Source organism: Prionailurus viverrinus, chromosome A2 (assembly GCF_022837055.1).
Source record: "Prionailurus viverrinus isolate Anna chromosome A2, UM_Priviv_1.0, whole genome shotgun sequence".
Taxonomy (NCBI): domain Eukaryota; kingdom Metazoa; phylum Chordata; class Mammalia; order Carnivora; family Felidae; genus Prionailurus; species Prionailurus viverrinus.
Genome location: NC_062562.1, coordinates 127,846,325 through 127,873,630, shown reverse-complemented (window position 1 = coordinate 127,873,630; position 27,306 = coordinate 127,846,325). Strand labels below are relative to the sequence as shown.

The 27,306-nt window shown below is 40.4% G+C and overlaps 1 protein-coding gene across 5 annotated transcripts in view; it reads left to right on the top strand.

Moving 5' to 3' along the window:
- The window catches only part of ELMO1 (engulfment and cell motility 1), a 594,484-nt gene that overhangs the window by 286,332 nt on the left and 280,846 nt on the right, over positions 1-27,306 (top strand). For all 5 annotated transcript variants that reach the window (XM_047849551.1, XM_047849554.1, XM_047849553.1 and 2 more), the window contains one exon: positions 25,347-25,451. In XM_047849551.1, the coding sequence (XP_047705507.1) occupies positions 25,347-25,451 (105 nt within the window). The remainder of the gene's footprint in view (positions 1-25,346; positions 25,452-27,306) is intronic.

The following is a 27,306-nucleotide window of genomic DNA, read 5'->3' as shown; positions in this document are numbered from 1 at the left end:
TGATGATGATGATGATTAGAGAGAGAGCACGTGTGAGCAGGGAAGAGGGACAGAGGGAGAGAAAGAATCCCAAGCAGGCTCCACACCACACTCAGTGTGGAGCCTGGTGGGGAGCTTGATCCCACAACCCTAGGATCATGACCCAAGCTGAAATCAAGAGTTGGATGCTCAACCTACTGAGCCACCCAGGAGCCCCATAAATTTGGATTATTTTTTTTTTTTAATTTTTTTTTTCAACGTTTATTTTTTTTTATTTTTGGGACAGAGAGAGACAGAGCATGAACGGGGGAGGGGCAGAGATAGAGGGAGACACAGAATCGGAAACAGGCTCCAGGCTCTGAGCCATCAGCCCAGAGCCTGACGCGGGGCTCGAACTCACGGACCGCGAGATCATGACCTGGCTGAAGTCGGACGCTTAACCGACTGCGCCACCCCGGCGCCCCAAATTTGGATTATTTTTAAGTCACATGGACAAAATTTCTCTGGCTAGTCTGTTCCCACGAAGAAAAATTCCTCTGTGTTGCCTTTAGCTCTTAAACTTTTAATTTTGAAATAATTTTAGCTTAACAGAGTGTGGCAACTATAGTTACAGGGAGTTACTTAACCCTTTACATAGCTTCCCCTAATGTTAACATCTTACATAATCATAGCATATATCAAAACTAAAAATTAAATTTGGTATATTAAATATTAACTAAACTACAGAGTTTATTAGGATTTTACCAGCTTTTCTACTAATGTCCTTTTTCCTTCCCAGGATCCCAGGATACATTTAGATATTATGTCTTCTTAGTCTCCTTGGTCTATGGTAGCTTCTCAGTTTATATATATGAAACAGGCTTCCTTGTTTATAATGGCCTTGACACTTTTTATCAAGGTCTAGTCAGACATTTCGCATAAGTTTTTTTCTCAATTTGGGTTTGACTGTTTTCTCATGGGATTTTTGGCTTTTTGGAAAGAATACGACTGAGGTGAAATGCCAGTCTCATCACATCATATGGAGGGTGCATGATACCTTTGTTGACTTTTTAAATGTTCTTATTTTCTTTCTCTGTTTTGCAGTTTTAAATACGTTTTTATGGTTACTAAAAATATTTTTAAAAATGGAATGTTGTGGATCACTGAAAGAATTGTTGATGCAAAAAATCCTTAGAACTCTTTAAGTTTTCTGTATAATGTGGGCTGTTGACGTGAAAGTATATCAAATCAGTGTCGTTTCCTCTTTCTCAAATTCTGCAGCCTTTCAAATCCACCTGAGAAGCATGGGTATGCCACTTTATAAAGTGTTTAGAGAGTCATGGACAAAAACATACCAAATCTTGAGATTTCTTTTAAGGTTATTTTTTTTTTAACATTTATTTATTTTTGGGACAGAGAGAGACAGAGCATGAACGGGGGAGGGGCAGAGAGAGAGGGAGACACAGAATCGGAAACAGGCTCCAGGCTCTGAGCCATCAGCCCAGAGCCGGACGCAGGGCTCGACCTCACGGACCACGAGATCATGACCTGGCTGAAGTCGGACGCTTAACCGACTGCACCACCCAGGCGCCCCTCTTTTAAGGTTATTTTTAATGAACTGGGACTGGTTCATACATTGGAATACATCGTGCATGAGAAATATAAGTGATTCAGTGAATGAGTTCTGTGGCTCTGAACTCTCCACTGAGACCCAACTTTGACTCTCTGACTTTTCAGTGAGGGTGTTTCTTTGGCTCAAAGAATCTATGTGTTATTTTATTTTTTCAGAAAGCTGATTTTAATCCTAACATAAACCTCCCCTTCAAATATAATGACTAACTCAGGTGTGGATTTATCTCGTTTCCCTTTACTTATGAGCTTTCTAAGTCCTAGTTTACAGTTCATGTTAAACAATAAGTCCACATGAGGAAGGGCCTGAGTTAATCCACAAAGCATAGTCAATGCATGACTACCACTAGCTGAAATTGTCACTCTCAAGCCTTCTCTAATTAGTGGTGCACTCTAAAAATCTTTTATAGTGATGTCCTCTGGAACACAGAGTGACAGAAATAAAACAAAACCCATAACAAAAGAAAACAAATAAAATAAAATTTTAAAATAAAATTAATCTTTAGAAGGGAGATTGTCTTTGTTTACTTCCTGAGATTTAATTCTAATTATGGATCCCAGAACACATTCTGAATTATTATGGTGAAGCTTGACTATCACTAATTCCCTATGCTTCCAATTGGCGGCGGTGGGGGGGGGGGGGAGGGAGGAGGAAGAAAAATTTAATTAGCTCTGAAGTTTGAGGATTCTCAAAACAAGCACTATTTCCATGCCACTTCCCTGCACTTTCTCTCACAGATGATGCATGTAATTGCTAATATTTCTCGCATGATGCGTGAACGTGTTTGGCAGCCATCACCATGGAGCTGAGTTCCGTGAGTTTTCATAAGGCACATATGTTCAGAAGGTGCTCTGATGGGGCACAGGACACAGCAGCTCAGATCTGTAGCCCGTAGTCTTCCACAAGAACACGCTGTGTTCAGAGGAATGATTCTCAAAGTTTCTAATTGGAAAGTGATCTTTTTAAATTGCTTGAAGCTCTTAATTTCAGTTCCACTGAGAACTCTCCTGTCCGCTTTCTGTCTGGGTTTTAACATGCAGTGTCTGCTTGCATGAGTGGGTCTGTTTCCCCACTGGAATATGCATCTACACTTCTTCCTTATCATTTTTTAATTGCTCTGCTACCTCCTACTTTCTCATTAAGCTGTGTATTCCACATTGGTCTATGTCAGTATTGTCTGACATAGATTGTATATTCTTTTTTTTAATTTATTTTTAATTTATTTTTTTAATGTTTATTTATTTTTGAGAGAGACAGAGAGAGAATGCAAGTGGGTTAGGGACAGAGAGAGAGGGAGACACAGAATCCAAAACAGGCTCTAGGCTCCGAGCTGTCAGCACAGAGCTTGATGCGGGGCTCGAACTCACAAGCCTCAAGATCATGACCTGAGCCAAAGTCGGATGCTCAACCGACTGAGCCACCAAGGCGCCCCTTAAAACTTTTTTAGTGTTTATTTATTTTGGAGGGAGAGAGAGACAGAGCCGAGCAAGGGAGGGGCAGAGAGAGAGGGAGACACGGAATCCGAAGCAGGTTCCAGGCTCCAAGCTGTCAGTACAGAGCCCAAAGCGGGGCTCGAACTCACAAACTGTGAGATTGTGAGCTGAGCTTAAGTCGGATGCTCAACTGAGTGAGCCACCCAGGTGCCCCAATTGTATATTCTTCTAAGAGCTATGAACTGCTTTTGCCTCTTTCCTTCCTGAATTTTTTTTCATTTTCTGTTTACGGCATGAACCATACAGTAATAAGAAAACAAAAGAAAAATAAGTTGTGTGTTCTCATTACAACAAACCAGTTATTTTTGTTCTGTTTCTTTCTAGTTTTGATCCCACATGTAGAAGTTAACTGTACTACTGAAGGACAGATTATTTTATATTCTACTTGAAGCATTATCATAAAGGTTTTCTCATGTTGTTACCTCGCCATCATCCTCATCACCATTTGTTTCATTGAGTTGACACATGGCCATATATTTAGATATTTTCAATTGCTGGACATTTAATGTTGCAGGATTTCTTTGTTCTTCTAGCTTGCGCCTTTCCTTTCTAATTACTTCACTGGGACAGGTCACTAACTGAATTGCTTGAAGATTTTCATGCTTTTTAGGTTCTATGCTATGTTTTGTTTGTGTTTGTTTTTAGCACAATGTCATTTATAAGAAGGCACTTTGTCAATGTCTTGGGATGAAGTGATGATAAGGAAGCCTATTTTGGAAGCAGTCTTCTTCTGTGATATTATTGTTGGGATTCCGATGATGTCTTTTAGTGAAGTAGTGAGAGTAAAGCAGCCACTGAGTCTTGGGGAGCTTGTCAAATCACTGGCTCGTAAAAGGCCGTTTTGAAACTCATTTGTCAAGCCCACTGTAATGTATACTGAAATTATTCCTAGTGACTAACGATGTATTCTTAACAGTATTCAAAAGCTATTTTAAAACCTGCTTTGGTCTCCTGTATATGATTCCAAATATCATTTGAAAGTTTTCTTTTATGTCTTGCCCAAATCTCAATCTGCTGTGGAAAATCATTTTCAAGAATTGTAGTCTTAACTTGCAATTATGTATAGCCACATTTCTTCTGCATAGAGAATAGAGGCATTGCCCATTCTGCTGTGATCCTGAGTGATCTGCTGGGTTTTGAGTTGGGCCTGGCGGAGAGTGAAAGCAACACATCTCTGTAGAGTTAAGAGATGTGTTTGAAGGTGTGATCTTTGATACCACTCCAGGGTGGGTCCTCTCTCTCAACCTCTGTTTGGTTCCACTTGTCCCAAGGAGAGGACTTACTGTGTATACCACTGATGCTTTCTGTGATCGTTGACCATTGTTATCCCATTCCAATCAGACACTTCGAAAATCTGCTGAACAAATTTAAAGAGCCGTGGGTAGTTACGAATTTGTACTGGGTGAGGTGATGATAGTATATGACGCCTTGCTCTGAAGCCCATACTCAGCATTTGGAAGTGATAAACCTTTTATTAATATGCTCATTCTCAACAACTACCCAGCCTTCATTTCTTTTTTACTTTCCTCTATGTCCTTTTCTTTTTATTTTTCTACCTCTTTGTCTCTTTTCTGATGTTTCAAATGTTGTCCCCCCGCCTCTTTTTTTTTTCCATTCCATGCCTCTTCTTCTTCTTCTTCTTCTAGGTCAACCCGCCCCACTGTTTCATCTTTAGAACTCCCTTCTTTCTTGGTTTCTGCCATTCTTAATTCCTTTCTTGTTCCATTGGGAAAATAGGCTTTAAATTTTGAGTGTGCTGAGGGAATGCCATTTTATAGTGAAAAACTACAGGATTCAGGGACTGCATTTGTGGCTTATGGATGAAGAGAGGCTGCAGGAGCTAGTGCTTATGGGGGTGATTTAAGGGTGATGGCTCAGTTTCTCAGGTGGACTTGATTATGTTGTGGGACAGCTGGATTTCAGCTTGATTTTGACCTCTCCTTGCCATGTAATTAACAGTGTGCCAGCCACAGATCATAAAGTAAGTGCAGCTCAATGAATAATACCATGTACTGGTGCCTAAAGTTTGTCTTACCCAGGGGACCCAGTGGGCATGGGCTATGCCTGGATGTCTAGCCAGGAGTGACATTTAAACTGAATTGCCTGATGCTGGGTGATGAGAGCTCTGACATGCATCCCCAGACAGCTGCTCAATGCAGATGGCTAATGAGCTCTGAAGCTGCAGGCTGACGTGTCCAGGAGCCTAGGGGCAAGCTGACCCTTTTCTCTTTAGGCACAGCATCTGTGTTGGCTGTTTGGAAATAATCAGAAGACATTTTAACTTGTTTTCTAGCCAAAGCTTGGGGCACTCAATTTTTGGTGATTAAACTAGACTTCTAAATGGATTTCCTCTAACCCTGAACTCCTTGGACGGAGATTCATGTCATGAAGTAGGTTTGCTTCCCTTGATGAGTGTTGCAGTGAATTCAATCCTTCTCATGGCATTGTGTTGTATATTGATTAACAGAAAATTAGCTGAATGCCAGGCACATTCATAGAAAAAAAGAAGTGGGGGGTTATTAATCATGGAATGGATAACTCATTTACCTGAGACACATAAAGTAGATTCAGATATAATGGGGAGGGTACAGGGCAGAAAATTCACACACACACACCCACTTCTCCCCACCCCACACACATACACACGCTAATCATGGTTTCATTTACTAACTGAGGAATTTGGTAAGGTAGCTCAGACATATTCAGTGGATAAATATGTAAATAGTCTTCCAATAATCACTAAGGTATTATTTCGAACACAAGCCAGTTGACTTTAGTTTCACCAGAAGTTGGGCAGATATGGCCAAGTAGTCAATCAGTAATCATTGGAATTCCTAGAGTCTGAGGGAGCCACTGCTACTGTGACTTATCTTTGTCCAACCTCATGAAAGCCAACAGAGCCAGCGCTGTCTGTGTTGCACATTTGGGTTTGGGCTAGTGGTCCTGAGTGGGGCTCAAAGGAGAGAGGCAGACCCTTTAAAAGGAAAACATTTGGGGCGCCTGGGTGGCTCAGTCAGTTAAGTGTCTGACTTCGGCTCAGGTCATGATCTCGTGGTCCATGAGTTCAAGCCCCGCGTCAGGCTCTGTGCTGTCTGCTCAGAGCCTGGAGCCTGTTTCAGATTCTGTGTCTCCCTCTCTCTGACCCTCCCCCGTTCATGCTCTGTCTCTCTCTGTCTCAAAAATAAATAAACGTTAAGAAAAAATTAAAAAAAAAAAAAATAAAATAAAATAAAATAAAAGGAAAACATTCCTTTTCTCTTCTCTAAATAAGTTTTGAGTTTAACAAACTGACATAAAAGAAGACATTCACCTTGGGTTTATGCTTCATGCCCAGGAGGAGGGAGGAGAAGCCCTGATGGGAGAGGATGGGCAACCTGGGCTGTCCTGAATTCCCTACAGATTCATTTATTTAATCATCCACTCAGAAGCAGCAGCATGCGAGAGGAGCTATTTGAACTTTTGCAATTTAGCTTCACTAGTTACCTTTGAAAATTTTTATTTAAGTGTAATTGACATGTAATGTCCTATTAGTTTTAGCTGTACATTATCGTGATTTGATATTTCTTTAAAAATATTTTTTTAATGTTTATTTTTGAGAGAGGGAGAGAGAGAGAGAGTGAGAGAGGCAGAGAGAGGGAGACACAATCCCAAGCAGGCTCCAGGCTCTGAGCTGTCAGCACAGAGCCCACAGCATGGCTCAAACCCATGAACCGCGAGATCATGACCTGAGCTGAAGTTGGACACAACCGACTGAGCCACCCAGGTGCCCTATGATTTATTTCTATACATTGCAAAATGGCCCCCTTGGTAAGACCACCTGTCATCATATCAAGTTACTATAATATTATTGACCATATTCCTCATGCTGTACTTTACATCCCAATGACTTATTTATTTTGTAACTGGAAATTTTTACTTCTTAGTCCTCTTCACTTATATTGCCTAACCCTTCCCCCTTGGTAACCAGCATTTTGTTTCTGTATCTGTGCGTCTGTTTGTATTTTTTTTTTTTTAGATTCTACATATAAGTGAAGTCATATGGCATTTGTCTTTGTCCGACTTAATTTACTCAGCATAATATCTTCTGAGTCCATCTCTATTGATGCAAATGGCAAGATCTCATTCTTTTTTATGGCTTAGTAACATTCCAGTGTGTGTACGTATAGTGTGTGTATATGTGTGTGTGTGTGTATGCATGTGTATGTATATATATGTACGTGTGTGTATATATATGTGTATATATATAGATGCATATGTATGTGTGTGTATATATATATATACACACACATATATATATATGCACATCACATCTTTTTTATTCTTCATCTGTCAGTAGACACTTAGGTTGCTTCTATGTCTTGGCTATTATAAATAATACTGCAATTTACTTTGAAATAATTCTAGAAGCAAATTTTTCTAACATTCCTTCCATTGCTTCCTTCCGTCAAAGAGGACTGTCATGAATTGGCCCCTAATTCCTCAGTGGTCTCCGTTCTTGGATTCTCCAATGATGACATGGGTTCAAAGGGGGGGCACAGAAAGAGATAGATGCTCTCCCATGCACCCATACCTGCCAGGTCTGAAAATAGGGGGATATTACTGTAGTCACTAGATCTAATTTCAAAAAGTATATCTCTGGAATTAAATGAGTTTGCCTTAAATTCTGAACAGTTGCAGATGATGTAATCTTTCGAGATATTTTATTAGGAAGATTAAATTAAGATACAGGAAATGCTATTTCACATTTCATTGGAATGAAAGTCAAGTCTTGTGAAAGTTGTTTACTATAACAGAAGGTTGTTGGGCATCTGTTTCGACTCAGTTTTCTCATTGTTTCAAGATCTGTGTTCTTGCTGCCCTCTCTCTACTCCTTGCACACTAGAAGATCCAATCTGCTAGGAGCTTGCTGAGATGAGTAAGGGCCCTCTGCCAGTTGTGGGAAATTTGGACTCAATGAAAGTAGTCAGTGAAAACCTCTGTTTGCTGTATCAAGCATGTGGTACTTAAATGCATGCATGGAGCCTATTTATTTAGCTCCAGCATTGTAACTAAGATGTCAGTTTTCCTTCTCGGCATAGCATATACATGTACTAATTTGATGGTAATTGAGTAGTTGACTTGAGTTCTATTTCTGGTATTGTTGGTGATGTGCCCTCCATCTGAGATGAGTTTTTTGGCTGCTGTAGACTCTAAAATTCCAATCAAGGCTGTTAGTACCTTCTGATAGCAGACTAACTCTTCACTTTACATTAATGTCACACCAAATCTTACCTTTTCTTAACTTAGCCGATGAAGTCCATGAAAAGATAGGGAGAATGATAGACTGATATTGGCGTGTGGTATTTTGGATAGGGGTATGGGGAGGAAACAAAATGAGGGATGCATTGAAATGTTTTTTGTAGCCTTTCTTAGTAAAAGGAAATGCTGAGAAAACATTTCCTAGATATTGAGAGTAAAATTCTTTTCTGAAATATCCTAAGTGGCTCTGAAGAGGATTTCAGTATGAAATGACGTCTTTTTTTTTTTTTTTTAATGAAAGCACAGACAATTCTCTCTCCACCCTCAACCCTTTACAGAATTTCAGAGGAGAGGAGAAATAGAAATGAAGTTGACAAGAGAAGCCATCTAAAATTAAAACTCTCCATATGGAATTGCTTTTTCTTTTCCTGTAGATATTGTACTTACTCTAAGTCCTAGAGACTCTGTTCCATCTTTGAGAATTTTCTTACAAGTTGGTCGTCCGAGCCTCTGTTAACTCCTAGCTTCTATCATCGTGCACAATCTGTATCTTTTAAGTGGTGAAAATATGTTCTTCTAAATGACAAGTTTTTTATTTTAAGAACATCTTTTCTAACTTTACTTATGTATTGAATAGATGATAGTACAACATTCAAAAGTTACAAAAGGTAAAAAAAAAAAATTGTAAAAAATGTTCCTTTCATCCCTTTCCTCCATCCTCTGTTTTCCCTTCCCCAGAGGCAAATAAATCCTATTCCCATTTTCTTTGTTTGTTTATTTTTAGTCTTTGGTTCGGAGGCCATTGTGTCTAGGACCTAATGGGGTATAAGTAGCTCTTTATACTAGATGTGCTTTATTGGTTCCCATCAATTTAAAATGTATTAGAAGAGAGGATAAGGCCTGGTTGTAATAATAAACTAATGGATCATATTTAGCTACTCACATAAGTTTACCTAGAAATCTCATAGGTAATTCTTCTTGCTGCTGTACCTACATTTATCTGTCCGTATTTCACTGTCCAAGATGCCATTGATCAGTAGACATACATTTTATGTATAACTAAAAAAGAAAAAAAAACCCTAGGCAATTAACTATTACTCAATATTCCCTATTATTTCAGAATTTAAAAAAATATTATGTTTATTGAAAGAGCCATGCTAGACTTGATGATACACAGATGCTTATTGTTGAACACTCTTGTCAGCACATAAAAAGAAAATACCAGGGGGGTTCCTGGGTAGTTCAGCTGGTTAAGCTTCCAACTCTTGGGGCGCCTGGGTGGCACAGTCAGTTGAGCGTCTGACTTCAGCCAGGTCACGATCTCGTGGTCCCTGAGTTCGAGCCCCGCGTCAGGCTCTGGGCTGATGGCTCAAGCCTGGAGCCTGTTTCCGATTCTGTGTCTCCCTCTCTCTCTGCCCCTCCCCCGTTCATGCTCTGTCTCTCTCTGTCCCAAAAATAAATAAAGTTGGAAAAAAAATTTTTAAAAAGCTTCCAACTCTTGATATTGGCTCAGGTCATGATCTCAAAGTTGTGGGTTCAAGCCCCACGTTGGGCTCCATGCCAAGTGTGGAACCTACTTGGGATTCTCTCTCTCTCTCTCTCTCTCTCTCTCTCTGCCCCTCCCCATTCAAGCTCTGTCTCTGTGTCTCTTAAAATAAATAAATAAACATTAAAAAAAAAGAAAATACAGGGAAGTAAATTAAGTAAGTTTGATTCCTGAAACTTGCCCACCTTCTTTGAATCACTTTTGACTCAACTCTTCATTGTCTGTATTTTTCCACACAATTTGTCCTATGTGCCATCAAGAGCCTTGGCAATTCAGTTTAAAAAGAATGAAAAGCTTTTGGTGCTGAGCTCTTAAGACACCCTCCTTCTGTAATTTTGTAGAGTCAACACACTTCTGATTATCACTGGGCTGGAAATGTATTGAAGTAGGCCTGGCTCTCCCCATCCCCTGTACTCCCCACAACCATTTGGTGCTTGGGATTGAAAAGCATACTAACATTGTCTCCAGGTTTATTCTAGACCCTGATACCCATTCTGCTAGTGTGGTGCTTGCGTTTTTAGTATTCACACCATGCAAAGAAAATTACTTCATAACTGCTGTCTGATCGAGAGCAATTCAAAGATGCCACTGACTGTGAAATTCTACCCAAATTGAAAACTGTTAATATGTGAAAAAAAAGTGCATCTTAGAATTAATGGAAGATGGTAATATTAATTTTAATCTTATTAATTAAAAATAAAATTTCTAGAATTTTTAATCTTTCATGTGAAAAGTATCTCTAAAATGTGGACTTTTGTAGTGCTCATAAATCAATATCCTAAGTCAGAAGTACTAAGCTTTGAGATTGTGAAATATCTGAGATTCTTAAGTGTGAAACTCCCCTTCCTTAGTATGCTCACAAATAATGAGAATACGTTCCTTTTTCAAAACACCTGAAATGAGACAGTTTGAATATTTAAGTGGCAGTTTAAAAAATCTTTTTTTTTCCCCCTAATGAGTCAACTATCTATTTTTACTCTAAGAAATCCAAAAATCAGATTTAAGGGTGATCTTCCAATTGAAAAGGGGAACAACAAAAAAATCTGTATTTGCAGCTCAGCTTGTCTTAAGTCATAGCTGTTTTTTCCTTTCTTTTAAATGTGTAATATTATAGCCTACATATTACTAAGAGAAATTATTCAAAACTTGGAAATAAGGCAAAAATGTGATGTTGAAGCGGTCAAAATAGTAATAATAGCAATAATAATAATAATAATAATAATAATAATAGGCCTGACCAAGGACTATTTAATCTTCTAGGAGAACACCCTTATATTTGACTTGGTTATTTACTGCTGTTAGAGCCCAGACACTGGGAAATGATACATTAATGTCTAGATTTGTAGCTGGTAGAGCTGTCCACTAGGAAAGCTAACCCCAAATGTTGAAATGTTCTATAAGACGTTAACCAGTTTTGTAGGTAACCTAGCAATCTTACACTAAAATTATTCTTGAAAATGCTGCAAACCCCTTCCCCCTCAATGCTCTTTGAAGCAGCTTTCTCACCCTGCTGCTTTCTTCATTATGGTGCTGAAGAAATCTTGACACATGGTTAGTCTATATTTTTCTAAGAGTCCTGTTTTTAATTTTCTGAAAATTTTACTTCATCAAGACTTAAATCTCCCAAATGAAACAGAAGTTATTGCCAGTTACAGTGATGTATATTTGTGTATTTACAAGTGTGCTCAGTAAGTAGTCCGTAGCCACCTGAAGGCGTGATAATGCATGTTTACCCTGTTCAAAAGTAGATTGCTGAGACCATGCATGAGTTAGCCTTTATCCAGTGGTTCCAATGTGATTAGCAAATGATTGTATTCGTGTGGATGAAAAAGCTTCAGGAGCTGGAGCTGGGCTTGTGTAAGGAATTATGGGATTTCAGCCAGAGCTGGGATTATATACAGAATGGTGAGCAGCATTCCGGGAAAGCAGCCTAGGGGCGCAGCAGTGCCCACAGACAAAGATGCTGGGGTTTCCTCTATTAGAACCAGGAGAGGGGTCTCCTCAGCTCTCATCCATGTGTGTAGTGATTCCCTGGAGTTATCACCTTTGTCCTTCGGGGAGTTATCAGACATTAAATTCACTTATTTTGGGTCCCCCCCCCAGTTATTCTTTTATTATCTCTCTCCTTCCTCCCTCAGTCCCATTTTTCTCCTTTTCTCCTTTTCTTCTGTTTGCCTCCTTATCCGTTAACAAATGCTCCCTCTATTGAAATGGTGTGGAAGATGACATCATGTTTAACTGGATATATGTTCATTTGATTACTTCAGGGTTTTCTAGAATGCCCTGGTGGCAGCCTTCACAGCAGATGCCAATCAGTGAAACACACACACACATCAGTGAAGACAAAATTTCCTATGTATTTGAGTATTGCATTGATCACCTATTTGGTATCCCTAAGCCATTATGAGGCAACAGAATACTCAAAGTGCAAGGCTGCATTATCTTATATAACTTAGCACCTGGAAGTCAGGTAAAATGTTGCTGAATGTACAAATGAGTGAAAAATGAGAAAAGCTATTGACTCTTCTTTGCCAGAAGTCCTTATAAATAGAACACATTACCATCCAGTAGGAGACTGAAAATTTCCATGCTTGAATGCAAGAAAATGGAGAAGGTCAAATATCCTCCAGCATCTTTTGGGAACATTTTAATTCTTTAGTTAGTTGACGTCTGATCCAGGGGCAGGGGGATGGCTTAGCAGTGTCAGTAAGATGGGCTCTTTAGCACAATGCTGGCAAGATCGAGAACTAAGTGTGGGCTGAGAGTAGTGCAGGGAATCAGAACCATGGAACCAGTGAGAAAGCCAGACTTCAATTAGTGATGGCTAATACCTAAGAACTCAAGGTCAGTCAATGTCCTCAGGGCAACCAGGCCTACAATAAAGACTAGGATTTCTGAACTTGAAGCTCTGGCAGAAGGTAGCAGAGGACATTGATGCCACTCTCAATGGAAAGTGAATAACTCCCAGGTGCCATTTCCCTGGAGCTTACCTGGTGCAAGGCTCTTTTCAAGGCGTTTTCTATATGTTATCTCATTTGAGCTTCATACCAGGCCACTGAAGGAGGCAATACCTATACCGTCACAGGTGAAGAAGTGGGTTTTAGAAAGGTGACATTTCTTTTCTTGTTTATTTTTATTGTTTTAATGTTTTATTACTTATTTTTGAGAGAGATAGAGAGACAGAGTACAAGCGGGGGAGGGGCATAGAGCAAGGGAGACACAGAATCCAAAGCAGGCTCCAGGCTCTGAGCTGTTAGCACAGAGACCGATGCAGGGCTGGAACCCATAAGCCCTGACCTGAGCCAAAGATCATGACCTGAGCGGAAGTTGGGTGCTTAACCGACCGAGTCACCCAGGTGCTCTGGTGACATTTCTCTTCTAAGAACATCAGCTAATGTTGAAGATTGCATTGGAATTTGGGTTAGTCTCTCCAAGTCTGAGCTGCTTATCCCCATGCTTTGCTGCCCCCTACGTATGCTTGTTCAGCCCTATGTGGTTAGTCAGGCTCTTTCCTGATAGAGTGCTACTGGGCATGAAGGACCAGAGTCTTTCCCATCTGTGCAGAGCCAGGTCGGGGGGGAGCATCTGGAGGCCATTTATAGGCCCCATGAACATCATGGGCACAAGAACCAGGCAGTCTTTTCTCCCAGTACTGTTCTCCAGGGTGGGCGTCTCTGGGATCTTTTAGGGGAAGGGGTGGCTGTACTTCCTTTGAGCTATTCCTTCATTTTTCCCTTCCCACCCCCTACACACAGGGTCACTGAGGGAGGTACTACCTCTGCCAGCTTACAGATGAAGAATGAGTGCTTTGTGAATGAGCAGACCCATTTTGCTCCCTCTGCATGGTGTCTGACATGTGAGAAGTCGGCAAAACTCCTTCATGTCGGAAAAAAAATGATCCTTGACTGCAAAATGGGGAATAGGAGAGCAAATCAGGCTCTTTTGGAGACAAGGGAGGATTTTATAGAAATATGTTCAGAATGGTTTTACAAAAACTACCCATATACACACTGAGTCTGTTCAAGAAAGATTCATTTGTGCAGGATTGAAATGTTCCTATTAATATTCCTTATCTGAGAAAAACAGAGGAGTCTACTGAATTTCACGAAAAGGTAATACAAAAACTGATATCTGAGGGTCTTCTTTAATTCTGTGCTTCCTCTTTCGTTGTTGAGGATATATTTCAGTTCTCCTTCACATGCCAGCATACAGCAGGGGAAAAAGATAGCATAATCAGTATAAAAGTAATACCAGACGCAAGCATCCATTTGCATTTCTGGCAACAACTACGTTTGATCTTACATTGTATTATTCCATAATATTTAAGGTGCAGAGCCCTAAAGTGATTAACCTACTTTCATTTGCTGGGGTCAAATAAGATTAATAAAACGCAGACTTTCTAAATTTAACTTTTAATTATGGGATATTTTGATGAGAGAAAAACAGCAAAATCTAAAAGGCATTTGTGTCCACACACACACCACTTAGATTTAACAGCTTCTAACATTTTGCTGTGGTTTCTTTGAACATCTTTATTTTGGGAGGGGGACTCTTGAGAAGACAAGAAATTACAGATTCACTTGACATCCAACCCTCTTCCTGTCTGTCCCTCTTCCATCTCTCCCTTGTCTTGTCAGGGTGCAAATGTGTATTATTTCCCTGCATATTTTTGTACTCTGAGAAAATGGTTGTGGGTATTTTGAGTGAAATTTTCTTCACAAATAGCATTTAGTGATAACAGCGTCAGTTTAAAGCCATGTATCTATTTTTTAAGTTATTTTTCTGGGAGGTATTATTCCCAAAGTACCCAGTTATTAGAGGAAGTTGAAGTTCGTAAAATAACTACCAAAAAATAAGTTAGACTTTAAGGAGTTAGTTCCAGTTTCTCCTACCCTCCCCCTTGGAGAACCTTGCAGATGTATGTATGTGTGTGTATGTGTGTAGGGAGGGGCTTCCAGATAAGGTTCCTGGAGCACATTAGGCTCACAAGGACAGACAAGAGCTTTTATTTTTTTTACTTTATTTTATTTTTTTAAGACAGTAGTTTTTAATTCTGTCTAATCTGTTTGCTAAGGTTAGGGGCAACTTGGTATTCACATGCTATTTACCTAACATTTCCAATAGTCCTCATCCTCTTACAGAGTTTATTGCCTCTCTGGTTGGTAATGGTGTCGAATTCCTATTTATCAGGTCCTTATTCTCAGGAATGAGAAAGTCACAGTCACTCCACAGATGAGCAGGTTTATAGGGGCGAAACCAGACCAAAGGGTGGCCTGCATTTGTACTGGCTATGATGAGTGACACCCAGGAGGAGAGATAATTCCTCCCTGGTATTTGCTGATTTCATAGAAGAAGGAGGTGTGGCCCAAGATGCACATTTATGTTTATTTAAAAATTTAATTTCAGTACTGATTTTTAAACCAAAACTGTGTAACACCTTTGATCTTTTTAACCTCAGCTCCAGCTAGTTCCTTTTGGAACTATTCTCTAAAATAAGGAGCCTCTCTTTTCAAGAACTTTCAAGATCACTGGGGGTGAATGCATCTGTTTAGCTCAATTGTTACTAGGTTGAACCATGTTCAATACCATTTTTGTAGGTCAAAAATGGTTGGATGTCAGTTTAACACAATAAGTTTGGGGAACCCTAAACATTTACAGGTCAGAGAACTTTAGAGCTGATAAATTTCATCAAGATAATATAGTTGTCCAACTGCCAACATTTATAAGTGATCACCTGCGGCTGGCCTAGGATTGTCCAGTTGGTGGTAAAGTGACTAGTACAGTCCCCTAACAAACTGTGAGGTGTGGTGTGAACTGTCAGGCTCTAGCTGGTGCTGGCTTAATAGGGTCGGGATAAATGAGGTGGGTCCTTTAAGCCCAGAGAACTATACCCTGGCAGGGCCGGCATATTGAGGAAACACCCTGAAATGGCCCAAGTTCAAGAGGCCTCAGGACCTGAGATTGCCCCTGGTTTTGAGAATTTGGATCAGACAGGACCTATTCCTGGCTTCTTCCATCTGAATGAAACCCTTCTCATCTCACAGTGTCTGAAATGCTGTTTGTGGATCTAGGCCATACACGTACCTGCATAGGGCTTACTTGGGCAGGTGGAGCTGAGCCTTTCTGCCCAGTGCATCCCTCTGGCATACCTGGATACTGATCTACGGGGAAAGCTTCAGCAGAGAGTTTTCAGCAGGGTCCAAGGACAAGAATTCAAACTGTTTCTCATGTTCTTCTGCATAATGACCTCTGTTCCCTTTTGCTAGAGAATAGTGGGCACACCTCTAATCAAATATAAGTAAAAATCAATGCATTTTCATTAGAGAAAATAAGAAAAATATTGACAGGTAGAAAAAATATTCCATCTTCCCACTACCACAAATAATTACTATTAGTACTTAGGTAAATTTCCTTCCAGTTTTTAGAAGCATTTAAAAAAATTCCTAATTACATGCTAAGTCTATATCTTGATATTGCTAATGTATATATACTGTATGTGTATATATAGAGAGAGAATACAGAGAGAGTATTCTAGATAAAATACACATTGCCAAGGAATATATACAACTGTAGAAATTTTACACAGACTACAATATATATTTTATATTCTTATTTTTTACACTTACAATAACTAAGTCTCTGTGAACACAATTTTTAAGGGCTGTGTGGTATTTTATCAAGTGATTCTTTTTTACCATTGTGTAGTTATCCATTTCTCCTTTTAGAATACTGGTTAAGAACATGAGTTCTGGAGGCACCTGGGTGGCTTGGTGGTTGAGCATCAGACTCTTGATTTCAGCTCAGGTCGTGATCCCAGGGTCGTGGAATCAAGCCCCACATTGGGTTCCACACTGAGGTGGAGCCTGTTTCAGATTCTTTCTCTCTCTCTCTCTCTCTCTCTCTCTCTCTCTCCCTCCCTCCCTCCCTCCCTCCCTCCCTCCCTCCCTCTGCCCCTCTCCCCTGCTGGAGTGCTTTCTCTCTAAAAGAAAAAAAAACATGACTGGACTATTGGGTACAAATCCTAGCAAGATGGTTGTATGTACATGGCAAGATACTTAACATCACTATGCTTCTGTTTCTTCACTTTTAAAGTGGGCATAAGAATTCTACTTATTCTGTTGCGGAAAAGAGACCATAGTCTTCCAAATTTTAAAGCCAGACTTTGCCATTTATGAGAGCTGCATCAAAGAGAGGAAGAACACGTACCAGCCACAATCCAGGTTCCTAACAGATGAAAATTGCAGGCAGGCTTCTATATCCGAGTATATCAAAGGCCCACTGCAAGGTTTGTCTGTGGTTAGGAGGGGAGAAGGGCCCAAAGACACTAGGGTGGGGCATTGAGTCATGAGTTTAAGACTACTGAAAACATTCTTTTCAACATAATAGAATTTGTCCTTGGGAATCTTGAAAATAATTAACCATATTTATCCAGGTAAGTAAAGCATGGAACATTTACAAAGGAGCCATGGTGCTGTCTAGGGAGCAAAAACATTTACATTTATTTTTTAGTTGAGCTTTTTAACTTTTGTTAAGAAGGAGGGACTGATTTTCTTAACTCAAAGGGTTGCCTTGAGGACAAAATGCATAGAATAGGGGTAGGCTAAGTCTTTTTGTAAAAGGCCAGGTAGGAAATATTTTAGGCTTTGCAGGCCATATTCAAAAGCAGCCACAGAATATGTAAGTAAATGAACATGGCTGTGTTCCAACAAAGCTTGCTTTATGTGTTGAAACTTGAATTTCATGTAATTTTCACATGTCATGATTATTATTCCTCTTTTGATTAAAAACAAGATTCAAAACTTCCTTTAAACTCACAACCGTGCAAATGTAAGTGGCAGCATGTGGAGGTTCCTCAAAAAATTGAAAATAGAACTACCCTACGACCCAGCAATAGCACTACTGGGAATTTACCCAAGGGATATAGGAGTGCTGATGCACAGGGGCACATCTATCACAATGTTTATAGCAGTACTCTCAACAATAGCCAAATTATGGAGAGAGCCTAAATGTCCATCAACTGATGAATGGATAAAGAAGATGTGGTTTATATATATAATGGAATGCTACTTTGCAATGAGAAAGAATGAAATCATGCCATTTTCAGCAACGTGGATAGAATTGAAAGGTATTATACTGAGTGAAATAAGTCAGAGAAGGGCAGATATCATATGTTTTCACTCATATGTGGATCTTGAGAAACTAAACAGAAGACATAGGGGAATGGAGGAGGGGAAATAGTTATAGAGAGGGAGGGAGGCAAACCACAAGAGACTCTTAAATACAGAGAACAAACTGAGGGTTGATGGGGGAGTGGGTGAGGGGAAAATGGGTGATGGGCATGGAGGGCACTTGTTGGGATGAGCACTTTGTGTTGTAGGTAAGCGATGAACCACGAGAATCTACCCCCAAAACCGAGAGCACATGTACACACTGTATGCTAGCCAATTTGACAATAAATTATATTTAAAATAAACAAACAAACAAATAAATAAATAAATATTAAAAAAAAAAAAAAAAGTAAGGGGTGGACCCAATTTGGCCCCTGGGCTGTCATAACCTCTGGCTCCGTATAGCCCTTAGCACCCACTAAGTAAGTACTGTGTGTGTTAGCTGCTGCCCCCACAATTAGAGTTGTTATCACCACCATCACCATCTCTATTCTAGGGCTGTGCAGTGCTGGCCCTGAAGGAGGCTAGGGTGGCAGCATACAGCCCTTGCCTCCCTTTGACCTCCTGGGAATCCGTCTGTAGCAGCTGTGGCTTCATCAGCACTTGGCTCCATCATGGCAAAGAGCTGCCTTCCAAAGGCTGCTTGGAGAGTTGTGCTGGAATCCAGGGAAACAGGCTTCCTGACCGATGAGCTAGGGCTGCTCTGGGGCTGTGGTAGCACACGTTCTGTGTCCTCTGGTGGACCTTTCCCCTGTGCTCTTCCTGGGTGAAGAGGAGAGATAGAGAAACCCGCTCTACGTGGCTGGTGCTAGTTCATGCCCTGTTTTAAAGCGACAAAGGAGAAGAGAAAAGGGGGTTCTGAACAAAGTGGTAAAAAAAAAAAATGAGCCGGAATTGGAGGGAAGAACCAGTAGGGAGTCACTAGTGTGAGCCACGGTGCTTGGATTGTTCAGAATCCTGTGTGCTCAGCTCCATAGAAAAATTGCAGATATCTTTATAAACCTTGACAGCATTACTTCATTATTCATGAAGGCTTTTTTTTTAAAACCATAACCAGCTTCATTTTAAAGGAAATTTATTCTCAAGGCATTTTTAATTGAGTTTTTATGGTAATTCTTTGTGTTGACTGTTGAATCAACATTCCAAATAAACTATTCACGCTTATCCTTTTATTCAGCGAGTCTCGACTCTGCCTGTTCAAAATGATGAAGTGAGAGGAAACCCAGATTTTTCTGAATTGTACACATGGCAGTGCATGGCTTTTTCTGACCTCTTAAGAGTCATTTTTAACTAAGTAAATTTGCATTAAATCCTGAATTTTTGGTGTGATCTTCCATTGTGTGCACGTATGGGTTTATTTATGAGTGTGTATGTACATGTGTGTGTGTGTATGTGTGTATTTCAAAAAATGTGTATTGTAAAGACTTTGGATAACTCCTGAGATGGAAACTTTTTGAAGGCAAGTAGTATTTCATTTCATTTATTTATTATTATTATTTTTAAAAATTGTTTTATTTTAAGGGGCACCTGGGTGGCTCAGTTGGTTAAGCATCGAACTCTTGATTTTGGCTCAGGTCATGATTTCACGGTTCACAAGTTAGAGCCCCACGTCAGGCTCTGTGCTGACAGTGTGAGGTCTGCTTGGGATTCTCTCTCTCTCTCCCTGTCTCTTTCTGCCCCTCCCCCACTTGCGCTCTCTGTCTCTCTCAAAAATGAGTAAAGAAACAAAAATTATTTTAATTCAAGTATAGTCAACAAACAGTGTTATATTAGTTTTAGGTGTACAACAGAGATATTCAAAGACCATTTCATTTTAAATCCATCTTTGGATGAAGCAGATCATGTCAGGCCCCTCGTGCCTTGCATAGTCATAGATGCCAATGTTATTTGATGAGAGGGAGAATGAAGCAGGGGCTGTGAGGCATCGGGAGGTCCTTGTCTACAATCCTCTGACCTTTGGTTGTCCCTACAGCACTCTTCCTGTACACTCAGCCCTTGTCTCAGTATTTCTAAGGACAGGAACTTCTCAGCTAATCCTGTTTTCTTTTAGCTGCACAGAATAATATTCATCCTTCAGATGCCTGCAGACAGAGGTAATAGTTCAACCCACAATGCCCATCCCACCTCCAACACCACGCCACACAACCCTTTCTCTTCTCCCCGTGCTAAATATCTGAAGTCTCCCCCACCCCCCAACCTTTCTGATATGCCTTATGTTTAGACATTTTTGCTTTTCTCTGGCCACTTTTCTATGCACAGTTTCCCATGTGTCAGGAGCTGGCTCGCTGTGTGTGTGCTAGAAGTGTGTGCCTATGTGCCAGATGTGCCCTGACTTGGGCCCAGTCTGTGCAACCTCCTTTGTTCTTCTTGTTGTGCTCCTTTTGTGGGTTAATGAAACCCAGTTTGTGAGATACTTCTGACTGCCATGGGAAATTGACTCTTCTTGGACTTACTGCCAAATCTAACTCCTCGTTCATGGTAATATCAATGGTCTTGAGCTCTCCTAGGATTCAGAACAGTTCCCGGGAGGGGGCACGTTTAGTGGTTTCAGGTGGTCCTAGAGCTCAGTTGAATCAGGGTCCATCATCGGAAAGATGAGGGTGGCCTTCTCAAACCAGGGGAAGTGGCCAGGTTGAAGGGCAGAAGGGCAGGAGGCAGCAGGTCAGGGAACAGAGTGACAGAGGGCAGCAGAGGTATTAGAGAGGGTAGGTAAGGAGAAGAGAATGTGCAGCTGAAAGGGAGTTACAGTGGGGAAGCGAGGTAGTTCAGGATCTGCTGTCCTGAACTCTTAGCATCTTACTGGGTGTTTCTTCCATGCAGATCTTTTGTGTTTTACTTAAAAGAATAAAATTTTAATGATGAGGAGCTGGACTCTGATGAATTATTCATAAGCCAGATTTCCCTCATACTGTAGATATGTGCTTGAATTAAAAAAAAAAAATTACAGGACTTTACATTTTTGTGATTAAACTTCTCGCTAATGGGGCCTATCTTCCTATTCTCCAAAGACCTTTCGAAGCTAAATAGGAAAAAAAGCTACAGAACTGAAGTGGTGACTCTGCCACTTACTAGCCATGATCTTGCATAACTCAGGAGTTCTGACCCTCATCTGTAGGAAAAGCTGGGTAACGTTGACCTCATTCATTATACTTCCCTCGCTGGGTAGTCAGGAAGATTAAATGAAATCCCACATTTGGAGTGCCTGGCGTGATGCCCACCAGTACCAGTCCCAGCTGGTCACAGTTATTTTTCTGCTCCTCAGCGTATTTGCCATCTTGCCCACTTGTAAGGCAGATTTGATAGGGCGTCTTCTCTGTATTCGTCCCAACTATTGAGAATTTAATGGAGAGAGACCAGGGCCAGGATCCATAGATTTCTAGAAGCTGCTTCTAACTTTTTGGAACATTTGTTTATGTTGGGGGTCACAAAGTCAGATGCTGTTGAGAGCCTCCTTAGATAAATATGTGAAGTAGTCAAGTGATAGAGCTGTGGGGCCTCCATGACCCCCCTCCCCCCACCAGAGCAGGCATTTCAATAAAGTCTCTGCCTAACCAAACACTTGGTACAGGGAATCCAGGTTCTAAGTCCATTGGCCAGTGGATATAAGTTCCTCAAACACTCTTTCTTGCATTGGGTTACTGTGACTTTAGAGCAGTGGTTCTCAAAATATGGCCTAGCAACCATTAGCAATGCTTGGGACCTTCTATGAATGCAAATTCTCGGGCCTCACCCCAGACGTATTGAATCAGCAACGGGGGCAAGGGATGGGCAGCAATCTGTTTGAACAGACCCTCTAGGAGATTCTGATCATTCTCAAATTTGAGACCCACTGATTTAGGAACATGCTCTCAACCCTGGCTGGACATTGGAATCATCTGGGGAGCTTTAAAAATCTAGTTGCTTTGTTCCTACCCACAGAGTTTCTCATTTAACCCACTTGGGGTACAGCCTGGATGTCAGGATTTTTCATCAGGTGTGTCCAGGGTTGATAACTGCACTTCTAGGGAGCCTGTTGTGAGGCTCCTGGATGAGAGGTGAGGAGTGGGAGGCAAGTGGTTTGATAGACCTCCCAAGTAATCTGCTGTACTAGTCAGATTACTTGCAGACCATGACCTTAAACTACCAGCCACACAAAATATCCTTGAGATGGCTTTTTGTAGACTGAATATTCACTCAATGTGATTTGTCTTAAAGGTTGCTTTTAATGCTATATTTGTTCAGCAAACGTAGACACTCGTATAGCACAAATATTAACTCCTAAATTCTCAAAGGCTTTCCCACGATATGCCATCTGGCAAGTATTATTGTAATCATCTCTTTATTATCCACACTAATGAAGGACTAGCATGGCATTGGTAATTGAAAAACACAGATCATTTAAAAATCATTCAGGCTGGTGCCAGCCCTGCTTCCCCAACCAGAAGCATTTGGGAGTAGAAAATATTGACTGATGACAGTTCCCTACCCCCCTGTGGAGGTACCGTTGCATTTTATTTTAGTTAGAAATTTGAGCAATAGAAGAAGCAAGAGGCTTCTAAATTATAATTACTTTTTTCTGAATAAAGGAGTCTGTTTTCTCAATGAGAAGCCAAAGCACAGAACAGATAAGCATTGAGTATATTTAAAATGCATTGTACTTTGGAACTAGTGGGTTCAAAGTGTGCTGTAGAAGAAGTTGCATGGGATTTGAGGAATCATTGGATCTGGATTCTAGATCTTATTCTGCTGTATTGCCTGTGTTATTTGAAATGAGCCACTTCAGCCACTGGCGGGGCTCGATGTGTGGTCCCCATCCAGCAGCATCTGCATCACCTGGGAATTTGTTTGAAGATTCAGATTCTCAGACCCACTCCAACCCTTCTGAATCAGAGACTCTGGGTGAGACCTGGAATTGGTGCTTTAACAAGCCTTCCAGGAGATTTGAATGGCTGCTCAAGTTTGAGCATCGTTGCTCTCCACCAGGGCTCAGTTTTCTCATCTATAAAATAATGCTACCAGCCCAGATAATATTTGAAGTCCATTCCAGCTCTCCACTGGCCCTGGTGTATGGCCTGGAACAGGTTGGAAGATTCTCTGTCTTAGACCTGGAACCTTTCCTTGGATGTGTGAATCAAATAATTCAGCCAAAAACCTGGCATGGGGGTAACAGAAGAGAACCAGATCTCTGGGAACTCTGTACCCAAACACCCCATAGAATGCTCACTATAAAGTAAACTGTGCTTTCTTCAACTGGTTGGTACCATTTTCCCAAAGTGAAAATTCCTGGTGCTTTGGAAGGGGAGGCAGACACTACTCCTTTTTCTGGGGGCCGAGAGCTGTCTGATGTGATTCACGGAGCAGCGCTTCTACAGGAACTAACAAATGGCATCTCAGAAGGATGTACAGAGGTACACAGGCTTTGCAGTAAAACAAGGGAAAATTTCAAGCTATTTATCAAAGCTCTTGCAGCTTCCATTTCAAGACAGGTGGAAAAAACTAACATGGAACAAGAAAAGAAAATAAATCTGTATCCAGAGCACCTCATAAATAAGAAAGGAGTTAGGGGAACTGTTGGCCTTGCTAGATTCTCAGAGTATTTTTGTCACAGTTTAGAAAGCTTTCAAATGTTTTGGCAGTATAATTCTTATACTTTTTTCATTATCAACATTCATGATTGTAGAGTCATTTCATTGGCTATTAAAACCAAAAGAGAAAAAGGAAACAAGCATTTCAAGGAGAGGGAAACTGAGAAAATGATACCTGCAGTTAAGAGAGAAAGAGAGAGAAAGAATGAGCGAGCACTTAGTTCACCCATAAATACAATTTTTTTTTCATCTAAAATACAGTGATGCTTTATAATTTAGGGCAAGTCAGAGGAAATAAAAGGCAATTTTCTAATTGGCTTTTGTTTAGTAAGAGCCTATTTGTGGGAGACAATAGGGCATGGTTTATTGAGCATGAGAGACTTGGGTCTGTTATGTCTGGGAGGGATAGACAAATTATAGCTTTTATTAAAAAGGATGGATCACAGGCTGGCCCACTTTGCCTGAGTGAATAATTTGATTGAGGAGGACTGAAGTAGTTGAGGACCTGCATTGGTCATCTTTGTGAAATCCCTACTGGTGTCCAGTGGACCAATGATGTGGCACTAAAATCCTGGTTAAAAGCCTGTACTTGGAGTTCGGATTCTGGCCCAGCCACACACTGGCTCTGAAACATAGGGTAAGCCACTCATGCTCAGCTTGTTTCCTTGTCTTTCAAAGCAAGATAATAATAGAACCTACTTTGTGGGAGTTTTGCGAGGAATCGAGTTAGCATATGCAGGGTCCTTTACATAATGCCTGATACGTAGCAGGCATTATTTTACTGGGACTGTTTGTGAAATAGCTGTATGTTTCTTTAAAAGAATCCTAAAAATAAACTCACTGTTTCTTAACTGTAAGACCTCTTGAGAGCAGCAGTGCTGTATCTGATACCCTCAGTGTGATTGATAGGAGGCTTCGAGAGGATGCTGGGATCACAATTCAAACAAGACTGATGACCCTTGAGCCGTGGGGACCTTCTGCCTGGACAGCTTCACTGACATAGCTTTGGGGGGTTGTTCGAACTGGATTCAGAGGAGCTAATTTTCGTCATTTGATTTCCTTTTCCTGTGTTTATTTTTGGAATGGACTCAGACCAATGCTAGAAATAGGTCTGAAGTAAATGTCATGTTTTCCTCTCATATTTGGCATACTCTCCTTTGTTGGCCAGACCGTGTTCATGGCAGCTAATATTGATTAGCCTACATTTTTCTCAAATAAACTTTTTTCAGGCTATGTAAAGTCTAAATGCTAGCAGTACCAAAATAAATGCATTCAACTTATAAACCAGTGGTAGAGAACAAAGTAGGAACAAAGTAGGAACAAAAGCATGCTGAGACATATTGTCCAAACAAGACATCGCCTGCTCTGCCAAATCAAAGCTGTGAGGCCCTGGGCAAGTTTCTCATCTCATCTGAGTGGCAGTGGCCCATCCATACAGTGGGGCTAATAATAATGCCTGTTGCCTGTTTATTAGATAATCCATGTGAAACACAAACTAGTGCTAACCCTCAGAAATTACTTGGCCGATACCAACATTTTAAATGTTATTTCTGTCTATGAAAATCTAATGTATCAAAGTCAAAATGATAAATTTATGTAGGTTTACATGAAGATAAAAAATGTCATCCTACTTGATTATTTGGAGCTGGGCTGGTGGTACTTTGGTCTTGAGAAGAGAAACCAGACTTCTGGTGGTTGGTGAAATCTGCTGAAGAATTAACCTGATCAAACATTTTGTTTTAACCACAGAATCATGTCAACCCTGCCATGGACTTTACCCAGACCCCTCCTGGGATGTTAGCCCTGGACAATATGCTGTACTTTGCCAAGCACCACCAGGATGCCTACATCCGGGTAAGCATGTAGCACCTTTTAGTTGATGTAGGTCTCCTACTGACTTTGAATTTCAGACTTACAGATATGGAGTGGGTTACCTTTAGATGTGTGTCTCCAGTCTTTTGCCTTTCATCACTCAGTAAGTATTAAAATTAAATGAAATCACTAGGGGCCCTGAAATCAGGATTTTTAACTTTTAAATGTTCTCACATAATGACATCTAAAAAAAAAACACACAATAGTTACCGAAAAACGATGTCTTATATAGTTCAGCAGTGAATTATGACAAAAATTCTTAGACTTAAATAACAATAAATAGAAATGAACCGTCTACTCCAAACTTGCACAATCCCAACTTTAGCAAAGATCCCTTAGGCTTATTCTGCTTTTTGAAAAAGAGACCAAGGATTCTCTCTGGTTCTGTTTCCGTTCAATCCAAGGCTGGAGACACAATAAGATAAACAAAAAGAAAGAAAAGAATGGGAGAGATGGGGAGGGAAAAGAAATGCCTTCTCTCCTATTTCTTAACAAACTAGTGAAACTCCAGCTACCAGGAGAAACTCCTTTGTGGGTGAGGCATAAGGAAGCTAGAAGATGCCACCTGCTGAGTGGGCAGTGCAGGTGTGGGAAGGGCTAAATGTGAAAGAACAGGAGCCTAGGGACAGTGACATAGGGCTGCTCCACTGGATGCACTGTTTGTGCTGACACCTATCCCCTGTCCTCAGGAGAGGAGTCCAGATTCAGCGACAGGGAGGCATCCTCATCCAAGGCTGAGATGGGGGAAGATATGAATAAATGTGACAAGAGAATTGGTGAATAGTTAAAATTATGATTAGATCTCAGCTTAGAAAATTTTTGATGAGTGAATTGCTTAATGCAGAAAGAATAAGGCTGACACTAGAATAAGATGAGTCTTTACTCTGACATTCTGTGTTGGATCCCTCTTGATGGGACTGGCTTTCAGGAGACCGGGGTTCAAGACCTGGCATTATCTAGTGATGTAAATGTGGGCAGTTCCTTTTGTCTAGGCTCAAAGTTCTTCCCCAAACAAGGGAGTGCTACTCCCCCAAGGGGCATTTGGAAATGTGTGTGTGGATTTCAATGCTAGTTACTATGTCAATGGGGTATGACTGGCCAAAACCTATAATACATGGGACAGTCCGCACAGTGAAAAATTGTTCTACCCAGTAGCAGCCCCCTTGAAAAAAGTCATGCCAGGTTCTGAGTTCCCTGTAGGCACTATATTTTAACTTTATGTGTTTTTCTATATATGCAGTTTGACAAGCTTTGATTTATACTGAAATATTCTTTATAATATGATTATGTAAAAGATGTTATGCATTCCTGTGAAAGGTTTGGGATCAGGTGCTTGGTCAGAAATGCAGTCCTTCATAGGAAAATTATTTGCTCATGGAAGTTTAATTTGGCTTATGTGTGTATATATTTATTGCACAGATTCCTTACTAGGAATATAATCTGTACTCACAGTAAATAAATTAATATTTTTGAGGTGCCATATAGTATAGCCTTGGAGAGTTGAGTGTGAAAAGGAGAAGCCAAATAGAAGTTGAATTTAGCATTAACTGATTAATGATTGTAGATGAATGTTTCTAAAGTTAGAGTATATTGATGCTGAGTGCACAGGAAGCCTATGTCTCATGAAAAGTGATTTAATGTTTGAAGCCCATTTTCCTCAATGCAGTCTCTAAACTCTTACAAGTAAACTTAATACGTGGCAATCTGAAAGAACTTTACATCTGATAGGGACTTAAAAGAAAAACCTATTTGTAAAGAAAAATGTGGCCCTTTTTGTCCACATCCCCTTTTCTTTACTGATTAGACAATGTCTATATCTGATAATATCTATATTTAT